The sequence below is a fragment of the Carassius gibelio genome, chromosome B19, assembly GCF_023724105.1.
Source record: "Carassius gibelio isolate Cgi1373 ecotype wild population from Czech Republic chromosome B19, carGib1.2-hapl.c, whole genome shotgun sequence".
Taxonomy (NCBI): domain Eukaryota; kingdom Metazoa; phylum Chordata; class Actinopteri; order Cypriniformes; family Cyprinidae; genus Carassius; species Carassius gibelio.
This window is the reverse complement of record NC_068414.1, coordinates 22,395,072-22,405,933: the sequence shown is the minus strand read 5'-3', so window position 1 is coordinate 22,405,933 and position 10,862 is coordinate 22,395,072. Positions and strand designations below refer to the sequence as shown.

Genomic DNA, 10,862 nt, shown 5'->3' with positions numbered 1-10,862 from the left:
TAGCAGCGCGATATAGATGCATAGAACGTAGATAGCGTAGTGCATTTCTGATGAATGCACAAGAACAAGCATATGACAGATTCATATAATCAGTCTTTTTATATTAACTGAAATAAAATGCAATAATAGCGTTTTACCTGTCGATAAGAATAGAAAGAGAGAGCACGTTGTGTTGGTTAAACTCTATTGTAGTTACTCTATGCAGACTTGAGTAACGTCCTCCCTCCCTTGTGTTTGAACCCTGTTTTGTACCTTGTGCTGGTCAGTTATTTCGGTGCAATGACAAATTAAACCGAATTAGAGCGATCCAGGAGGACTCTTCCACGGGACAGTCGGAGCACACCGGATTTCTGCGGAGATCTTCATTTATGTGATGAACTAACAGACTGTGCTAGAATGTCAAACTTTGCGAACTGCATCTGACGAGACGAGGACAATAACTCGCTGAGAAGAGCGTTACACAAACTGTGGGTTTCACTTGAAGATCAACATGAAGTTCGCCCAGATCATGCTGAAGAACAGCTCGAAGCTGAACATACCTAAACAAGTGGACAGGTTTTCAAAGTTCTCTCCGTCCCCGCTGTCTATGAAGCAGTTCATTGACTTTGGTGAGTTGTTTACATGTTTGAAAGGGATCTGATGGAGACAACTCATTGACTGTGTCTGAAAACCTACTAGTGAGCACTAATAAAAAGTATAAATCTAACGTTACTTGTGCAGTATTGTGGGCTTCTGCATTGTTCAACTGTATGCAGCTGTAATGCAAAACATGATGTCTAAATATGCAGCTCTCTAGGTTTTGAGACACAACCTTCCTATCCTACTGTTATTATGTAGAAAAGATTGCATAAAAAAAATCTCTCAAATGACTTGGAATATAGTTGTTTGATGATATATAAATTTAATATTGCCTCACAAAATAAACTGTACCATTGATGTTGTTTTTAATAGCTGTACACATACTTATCGTACTTTGTCCTGAAGTACGCCTAGACAATGAGATAAGATGTTATTCTTGAAACCTGTTTTTTTATTACCTTTTCTGCATTGCTACAGGATCTTAAAGAAAACTGGCAATAAATACAAAATGTAACAAATTGAACAATTTTACAGAACATCTCATATTACAAAGCTTAATTCTAAAATCACAGTTATTTAGAAGTCTGCACACATGATTCTTACTAACGTAGTCCCGTCTTGCTCGCAGGATCAGCCAATGCCTGTGAAAAGACCTCCTTCATGTTTTTAAGGCAAGAGCTTCCTGTCCGTTTAGCCAACATCATGAAGGAGATCGACTTCCTCCCGGACAAACTGCTCAGCACTCCTTCAGTGAAGCTGCTTCATAGCTGGTGAGATCCACAGCTGACACACTGTTCTAGACTCGGTTTGATGGATTTCTGCCTACTCCAGGCTCTATTATAAAGTTTTTACAACTCATATGACATATATGACCTATATTGTGCAGCACATGACAACAAACGAAAGGTGACCATGAAATCATTTAGATAAGGACATTGACCTTGTGTTGGTGTGAAATGTTGATTCAGAACATTGTCAACAACTTTGTCAGCATTTTCCAGAATTATTTAGTCACCATTCTAGCTAGTTCAGGTTGGATAGTAATATGTGTTCAGATAACATTTTTGTTCATCTTTAAGCTAAAATGCATATGGATATATAAAATTTAATAGTGATCTGAAACTTGAACCTGAGGTCAAAATCATTAATGCAGTTTACATCATGAAAACAAAGATGATGGATAGACAGCTGGCTTTGTGCTTTTTCATACCATAAAAGAAGTCATTTAAGGAATTCCCATCCCGCAGACAAGATAAGTAACAATCTTTCTTAGTTTGTTAAAACTGAAACATTAATCAATTAGAATGTGAAAAAATAACTTTGAGTTATAAGTTATTTTAAATATTAGCAAGTAGAATATGTTTGAGACATATAAGAGTTGTTCTCATGAGGATGTTCTTTGTTAGTTTTCTTTTTAGTATGTTTCATTTATTTAAAATAAAATATTTATTATGTATTTCTGTTGTTACATTAAATTATTCCAATAAATAACAGCGAGATTTGTAACACTTTGTGAGTACATTTATACAATTTACAAAATGATACAATTGCCCTTGGTTTTCCCTATATGAAACAGATCTGTTGTTATTTTTGCTTCTAAAATGTAATTTTAAGTCTTCATATATGATAGTCCGTTTGTTTCAGGGTTTTTTGTCCTCAAAACTCTAGAATCATGCTGAGATCACAGCGTGAACTAAATGTAGCTTTCAAATGTGTTCAACCAAATGTTATTATGCGGTGTCAGGTAGCATGAGACACTGAACACAAACAAGTGTGAAGGCTGCAACCTTCCTAGATGTCTCAGTGTAAACAAGTCCTCTTTGACACTGACACAGAACACTGTCATTCAGGGGGATTGGAGCTTGTACAGTGGGTTCATTGTGTCACGTGTAAGACTATTGTTCTCTGTGCAGCACATCTCTCTGGTCAAAAGTCACATGGGGGGATTGATTTACTCTCACCATTAAATGATCAATGCAAGGCTGTTTAATCACCATTCAGCTTTGGCAAAGCAGTGATAAGAATTTGAGTAAATACCTGTTTGTGCTTTGCACCTCTGTTAGCCATTCAGATAAACAACTTCATCAGTGTTTCAAATAGGGCTGGGTATTGGTACAATTATGCAATTTGATTCTTATCGCATTCGATTTAATTCAATTTTGTGAAATAGTGGTGCACCTGAATACATTTTTTTTATCAAAACTCTGAAGCTGAAATTCAAGTTTTCATTCAGTCAAAAAAGAAATAAAGAAAGTTAATTTATTATTCATTTAATAAATCAATTAAAAAATAAAACTGAGCTGTATTGAGGTCAGTCTAAATATAAACCCTGATTGTTTGTTTCCTCTCAAAAACAGGTATGCACAGAGTTTGATGGAGCTTGTTGACTTTTTGGAGAAAGACCCTGATGATAAAAAAATCCTAACTAAGTAAGTACAGTATTCAGGAGCATTCTGGGAAATCCAAAGTCATTAATCTTACTCGTGTTTAGCTCATGTTTAACTTGGCTGCAGCCTGTTTTAAGTGTGTTTAACTGGATGGTGTGTCTCCTAGATTCACAGAAACGCTGATCAATGTCAGGAACAGGCACAACAATGTGGTGCCCACCATGGCACAGGGAGTCCTGGAGTACAAGGAGGCCTTTGGCGTGGATCCCGTGACCAATCAGAACGTCCAGTATTTTTTGGACCGCTTCTACATGAGCCGAATCTCCACACGCATGCTGATGAATCAGCACAGTAAGTGTTGTGCTAGCACATGGTAACTAACATCATAACACTAAGACTAAAGTACTAAAGCCCAGCCCAAGCAGGATGGATTCTGTCTCAACTGAAACAATAGATTAACCATCTGCTGATAATGTAATGTACCAAAGCTTGATAACCAATGGATAAAAAAGAATATTTTAAAATGCTGTACTATTTTGTCTAAATAATTTAAAATGAAATGCGTATGGTGAATTTAGGCATTATATCGCACTGCATGAGAAAATGGATTTGAGATTTACTAAAGATTTTAACAGTGTTATGAAATTAACTTTAAGTGAGCTTGGCAAATTAAATGCAAAAATAGGTGAAATAAGCAAATGCAGTTAAATATCTACTACGGACTTAGATAAACTACTGTCCAAAAGAGATGTATTATTTAAACTGAAGTCATTTGTAACATTATAAATGTATTTACGGTCACTTTTGATGAATGTAATGTGTCCTTGCTTAATAAAAATGATAATTGCTATAATGAAAAGTTACTAACCCCAAACTTTTGATCAAGTGTAGATCTTATGTTATCCAATACAGATAATTAACAGTCATTATAATATGAAAATAACCAATGTAGTACCCATATATTGTGCATTCCTACAACTAAAATGTATTTAAAATGTGTGTTCGTTTTAGCGTTAATCTTCGATGGCAGCACCAATCCAGCCCATCCCAAACACATTGGCAGTATCGACCCAAACTGTGATGTTGTGGAGGTTGTAGAAGGTAATTAACCATGTTCCTTGCCTGGGTAACACTTTTATTTAATCTGTCAAAGAAAGCCAATAAACTGTGGGTATAATGACATTGTAGGCCCTGCATGGGCAGACTCATACTGTGTCTCACACTTTCTCTCTCTAGATGCCTATGAGAGTGCCAAGATGCTGTGTGATCAGTACTACTTGACCTCTCCCGAAGTGGAAATCAAACAAGTGAACTGTGAGTGAGAATTTTCTTCTCTCTGAATTTCAGTCTTTGTGTGTCGTATGCAATAGCGAGTCATGATTTTTCAGAAAACCAGAGTCTTTTTTACTCTTATTTGCTTATTTACTGTCTTATTGATTCCACGGTGGACTGTAGTTGTTTGATAGTGTGGGATGGTGGCAACAAAATTATGGTTATGCTGTGAAATCTTATCAGCCAAGTATGGCCTGAAATTCAACTTTTCACCTAAAAATTCACTGCCTTTAGTTTAATAAAAAAAAATGTGTCACCTAGAGTGCATGAAATTGATCAAAAGTTACAATAGACACATTTATAATGTTGCAAAACATTTCTAAACACTAAACATTATTACAGTTTGTACTGTGTTTTTGGTCAAATAAATGCAGCCTTGGTGAGCATAAGGGACTTCTTTCAAAAGCATTAAAATAATCTTACAGACCCCTAAACAGTAGAATGGTGATGTAACCGAAATTTACATTTTACAGTATAAGTACAGTAAGATGCATAATGTGGATTGATAGTAATAAATAATAGCATTATTATAAACTTTAACGATTATGCAACCACATTTAATAAGTTCTTAAATCACTTATCGGTGTAGACAGAAATAGCGCTTTATAATCTTATCACTGTGTGTCTATGGAGAAATGGATGGGATAGGAACAGCACTGTGTACTCAGTTACGTAATGGCAAAATGTTGGCATGATCACTTGTTTTAACTCTCAGACATGTAAATAACAGTGTACTATTGTCAAGCAAAGAGAACCTACAAGGTTGAGTGACCAAAGTAACAAAATAGCCAGCATAACCTCTATCATGTGCTTCATACCTGACTAGTTTGGGCAGCATGCCAGTGTTGATTTCTTCTTAGCATTCTTAACATAAACAATGAATGTGGGCCTGCATATTATACTCTTGTTTTTTTGGGTTACTCAACTGTTACTGAACTGATATATCTGTTGTTTTTACAGTTAAAGGAACCAGTGACCCTATACATATAGTTTATGTCCCTTCTCATCTGTACCACATGCTCTTTGAGCTCTTCAAGGTACTTGAATCACTTTATAGTAGCTATAGCCGTCACAATGATAGTCTTAAACAAAGTATAAAAGAGGCAAATGCATCATCATAACTTCACCCTCATATTGTTACAAACCTGTATGACTTCTTTACTTCTTTTCACAAAATGAGTTTTTACAGAATGTTGTTACATCGCAGGTGGTTACAAAACACGAATATCTGCAAGTGTAAATTAAAGTTAAGAGCTAGATTTTCAGTGATTAATGATTAAACCTTGTCTGGTCCTTATCCAAAGCTATTGTATGGATTCAGAAGCTTGGAATATAGTGAACAAGTTTTATGGACCATTCATTGGTGCGTTTTGGGCTGGAAAAGAGCTGCATTGACATTTAGCTTAACATCTCCTTTTGTGTCCCACAGAAGTAAGAAAGTCAAATGGGTTTGAATTGACTTGACCATCAAGCATTTGATGGTAATGTGTTTTTTTTTTCTCTCTGTAACAGAATGCAATGAGAGCAACTGTGGAAACCCATGAGAACAGCCTGCATCTACCACCAATCAAAGTGAGAGTTTCTTTAGGAAGTGAAGATCTGACCATCAAGGTGAGCTTTATTTCAGCACCTCAGAACGCATGCTTTTTCAGATGCAGAGATGTAACGGGTCAGCAAAAGCTGAATGCTTTCTCTCTGTTTTAACTTGGAAGAGCAGTGAGAGCCAAAACATGTTTGTAATGACTCTTGTGGTATATATTAGATGTCTGACAGAGGAGGTGGAGTTCCTTTGAGGAAAATCGAAAGGCTTTTCAGCTACATGTATTCAACTGCACCGAGTCCTGTGACTGAAAACAGCCGTAATGCTCCCCTGGTAAGAACCTAGACTGTCTAATTAAACATACTGGATGCAGACTGTCTTTGTTTTGCAATGATAACACATGGTAAATCTTTGATCCACAGTCATGTTTTCAGGTAAACTGTGAGCTTACGGAGTTATAAATTAGCAGAATTACCAATAGTTCAGTTTATTGTTTACATCAGGTTAGTATTGTAATGCAGTTTTAATGTTTTATCTTTCTCTAACGCACTTACTATGGCTTTCTCTCTTTGCAGGCTGGTTTTGGCTATGGTCTTCCTATTTCCCGCCTTTATGCCAAGTACTTCCAGGGAGATCTGCAACTCTACTCTATGGAGGGATACGGCACGTCGGCAGTCATATACCTAAAGGTACTCTCTAGCACTACCTGGTTAACTGCTTCACTGTTTACTACTTATGTAGGAAGTGTCCTCATAAGTGAATTTCTGAATTTCTTTGTTCATGTAAACCTGTATGACTCTTTCTTCTGCAAACCACAAAAGATGATATTTTGAAGAATGTTGGTAACCAAATGGTTTCCGTTTCAATTGACGTTCCATTTTTTTTGTCCAGTTAATGAAAGTCAGTTGGACCTAGGATGACCATATGGGCCATTTTTACGGAATGTGTCCCTGGCAGGATTTCTATATTACCTCAAATATCCAGGTTTTGGCTTTTTACGCTGTGCAGATCGATAATTTTAAGACATTCACAAGAGCTATTGAAAGCAGATGGCTCCTTTTGCTTTTGAATCACTCTCGCGTTACTTTGGTGTCTGAATTTGTTCAGACAAATGAACAAATGCTGTTATTCTCTATGCTATTATTTGGTGACTGCGCAGGAAGTCAAGCTAAATGAACAAGCAAACACGTGCACATATTTGCAATGCTTGGATCGTTCTCTGTAGATTTCACCTCCTCACGTGCCACGATTGGTCGATTATGTCCAATTCCTGCATGTCATTGGTCAAACTACTTTGGATGTTTTAGGCAATATAAAAGTCCTGGCCACGACGTGTCCCATTTAAATGGCAGACACCAAAACTGGTCACCAACATTCTTCAGAATACCTTATTTTATGTTCTAGCGTAGAAAGTAAGTATTAAAGGGGTCATGCGATGCGATTTCAGTTTTTTCTTACAAGCTCTTGGTGCATAAAGAAGATGTGTAAAGTTGCAAAGACTAAAGTCTCAAATCAAAGTTAAGACTCTGCCACACCCCCTAAAATGGCTAATTCAAACACTCCCCCACATGTCTACGTCACTATGTGGAAATATTTGCGTAATTCGGCCCAAATGTTCACGTAAAGAAAGGTGTGGTTTCAGTCACCGTAGTTAGTGTTAAAGCAGTCATGTCAGGGAGATGCTGTGTGTTTCTAGGCGAAAGCAAAAGCACTTTATTTGGTCTTCTGAAAGTAGATGCCTTTTGGAATCTTTAAGATTACTTACATAAGAACAGCAACGCATTTTATGGACAACCGTTTCGTGAACCTAGGATCGAGGTAATTCTGACTTTGCTATGACAGTCTGGCACTTCTGAATCAGCTACTGGAAGTCTGTTTTGTGATTAGTTTAAGTATTTGCTATTGAATGTTCAAATGCAGAGTTTTGCGTGTCGAGTGTGAGAGACAGAGTCGCACAGTGGAGTCAGTTGTCTTAACCGTCCGTGGCTTGTGTACTGCAAACACATACAAGCTCATCACTGTCTGTAACATCACCCTGTTCCTCTTTACGGCTTGAACTGATGGTAAAACTAAGCACATTATTAACGGTCTTTACATTTATTTTAAAAGATGAAGCACGCGATTATGGAAAGGGGTGTTACATTTCCAACGAGTGCTTGCAGTGTTCAACCAATCACAATGCACTGGGTCAGTTGGCCAATCAGAGCAGACTGCGCTTTTCGGAAGGCGGGACGATGCGTTTGAGAGAGGCAGGGCATAAAGGACCTACAATAATGTATAGTATTTGAAAAATAATGTGTTTTTTTAAACATTAAAGCATGTCAGCATATTCTGTTACAACAAATACACAAAATAATGATCTTTAAAAAAGCATCATATGACCCTCTTAAAGGTTTTGCAGGACATGAGGGTGAGTAAATGATGAGTTTTTATTTTTGTGTGGACCATCCATTTATGGTGCAGCCTCAAATTTAACAAGTCTCTTGGTTAATTTGTATGAATACACGATTAACCGCTCATGTAAATAAAATTTTCCTCATATTATTTCTGAACATATATGATGTATAAAACAGGTTTGTACAAGTCATAGTTGTAGTTCATGCGTCCTTTCTGCAAAAATATTTAACAAGTAATTTGTAAGTAAGTCTTTCTCATTTGTTCTCCCCGTCTTTTTTAACAGGCCTTATCCACTGAATCAATAGAAAGACTTCCTGTCTTCAACAAGTCAGCCTTAAGGCATTATCAAACGAGCACGGAGGCAGACGACTGGTGCATCCCGAGCAGCGAGCCCAAGAAACTGGGAAAGTACGAGTACGGTGTTTGAGAGGAATGAGAAGCTCATACCATAAACATAAGAGCTGAACTATAGTGGAGTTCATTTGGGTAACCATCAATGTGACTGTTGAATTATTTCAGACGCTTGAATTGATAATTGACTTTATGAATGTTTCAGTCTGAATAACAAGGGCATTTTTGTCTTCCACATCTCACATTGCTTATAATACACCATGCACTTCATTTGCTGTGCTAACTCTTTCATTCAGAGTTTCACAGGACATTCTTCTTCAGTGGTGTCAGAGGCTTCAGTCGAATATACTAAAGCTGACAGGTTGTTTGAGCACTTGTTGATTCCTACACATTACCACAGATTCTGTAAGTGTGTTTTAGAGTAGAGAACTTTTTAGTCAGTGGGGCCAAGTTACCAGCTTTGTGTGAGTTTGTGACTCATGTATTTCTAGCAAATATTTGGGAGAACACACAATAATCTGAAAGTAACCAAGGCTTTATATAGTTTGTTGGTTAAAAATATTAGATTGACCATAGTTGTGTGTTGCTTTATTGTGATCTTGAAATGTTCCTCTAACAGTTGGACCTAATGTCTAACACTCCATTTACTTTTGAGTGTAAAAATGAGATGCTATCAGTAAGGCCAAATCATTTCATAAACGTGAGAGATGCTGTCACAATGACATCCAAGTTACTTCACTGACATTAAAAACAATGAATTTAATTTGACACTCTATCTGACATAATAATAATAGATTGAGTTGTGTTAGAAGAAAGTAAGTAAGTAAGTAAGTTTGGTGCCAGGTTCATCGCTATGTTATTCATTTATTTAAAACTGGCCAGATGGATTAGACCGTGTTGCTTTTTACTATGTGTGTGTGAAGCTTTTTGGCCACAAAATGTTATGATCTTTGTGACAGCAGCTTCTGGCTGAACATTTCAGGTATTCTGTATGAACAAAAATGACATGTAGCTCTATTTGATTCATTTTGTTTGCATGAAAACACTGAAGAGGCAATATTTTCCTTATTTTCATTTGCGTATAAATGAAAGACGAATGAAATGGCTTGTTTTTGAATATATTATCTCAGGATTGTGCTGATTTGCCTTTCTAGTTTTGTCTGTTTTTTAAGTCATTCGATTTTGTTGTTTTGTTTTACTTTTACTGTAATATTTGCAAAGTTGGCTTTTTGAAAGCAATGTGAAGGACCTGTATGAATTTTACGGGAACTCAAGTGGCAGCAGCTGCTCTGTTTCAAGTGACACTCACGAGCAGTTTGCTCTGCTAGCATGTATTTGCCTCGTTCAGAGATGGAAGTATTTAGACAACCTCAATAGATCATTTGCACATTTCAAGCTGTAATCAAGAACTGACATGTTGATGTTATTCGTTCATACCTCATAAGCTTCATTTACCGTCATGTTGAGCTTGACATACCCATCCTCGTGAAATCACACCTGCTTCTTGACGTGTTCTTGATACACAATCCTGTATTCACAAAGAAGCAACTGTGTTAATGAATACACAGTGCTATCCATAAAACTCACTCGTGCAGTGAGAGAGTGCCATTTTCTGGACTATTAAAACAATGAATGAAGAAAAAAAAAAGTTTTCCTCTTTTTCATGTCTTTTTTTACATTTCATTATATGGAATATTCCAGTTTGGACATTCTTCTAAAGGACTCATTTCAAATCAGTCAAAACAGGTTTGAAATGACAAAGATTTTTGGATTACTTCTTTTAAGGAGCGCTTTGTCATGCACCACAAAATATTGTTTATTTGTTTTACATTGTTTATATTGTAATTGTTTACATTACACTGTTTTATATTGCTAATTTGTGTTGCATTGTTTTCAGTACTATTTCTTTTGTTCATATTTTTATCTTTTTTTTTTTACGCTACCATACAATAGTTTTGGGGTAGGTGTTTTATTTATTTATTTATTAATTCATGGTGTTTTTGAGTCTCATGAGTCTTGAGTCTTTTCAAAAAAAGTTCAAAAGAACAGCTTAAATATTTTAAGTAGACCTCTTTTGTAACATTATAAATCACTTTTGAACAATTTAATGCATACATTATTTATATTTTACCAAAATACTGAACTACTGAACAAAATTATAAACGCAACACTTTTGTTTTTGTCCCCATTTTTCATGAGCGGAACTCAAAGATCTAAGACTTTTTCTATGTACACAAAAGGCCTATTTCTCTCAAAGATTGTTCACAAATCTGTCT

General features: G+C 36.3%; 1 protein-coding gene across 1 annotated transcript; it reads left to right on the top strand.

Annotated features, from left to right (window-relative positions):
• Window positions 1-70: 70 nt before the first annotated feature.
• Window positions 71-10,234, top strand: LOC127979372 (pyruvate dehydrogenase (acetyl-transferring) kinase isozyme 2, mitochondrial). Its single transcript, XM_052584792.1, has 11 exons — window positions 71-608; window positions 1,208-1,349; window positions 2,937-3,008; window positions 3,133-3,317; window positions 3,978-4,067; window positions 4,203-4,280; window positions 5,259-5,335; window positions 5,811-5,909; window positions 6,061-6,171; window positions 6,414-6,527; window positions 8,519-10,234. The coding sequence occupies exons 1-11, from the start codon at window positions 491-493 to the stop codon at window positions 8,660-8,662; spliced, it is 1,230 nt and encodes a 409-aa protein (XP_052440752.1). The 5' UTR covers window positions 71-490; the 3' UTR covers window positions 8,663-10,234.
• The last annotated feature ends 628 nt before the right edge of the window (window positions 10,235-10,862 follow it).

Coding starts and splice junctions, on each gene's coding strand:
- LOC127979372 (XM_052584792.1), top strand. CDS start 491: ATGAAGTTCGCCCAGATCATGCTGAAGAACAGCTCGAAGCTGAACATA. Junction 1,350..2,936: donor GTGAAGCTGCTTCATAGCTG/GTGAGATCCACA, acceptor TCTCAAAAACAG/GTATGCACAGAGTTTGATGG. Junction 5,910..6,060: donor GTGAAGATCTGACCATCAAG/GTGAGCTTTATT, acceptor GGTATATATTAG/ATGTCTGACAGAGGAGGTGG.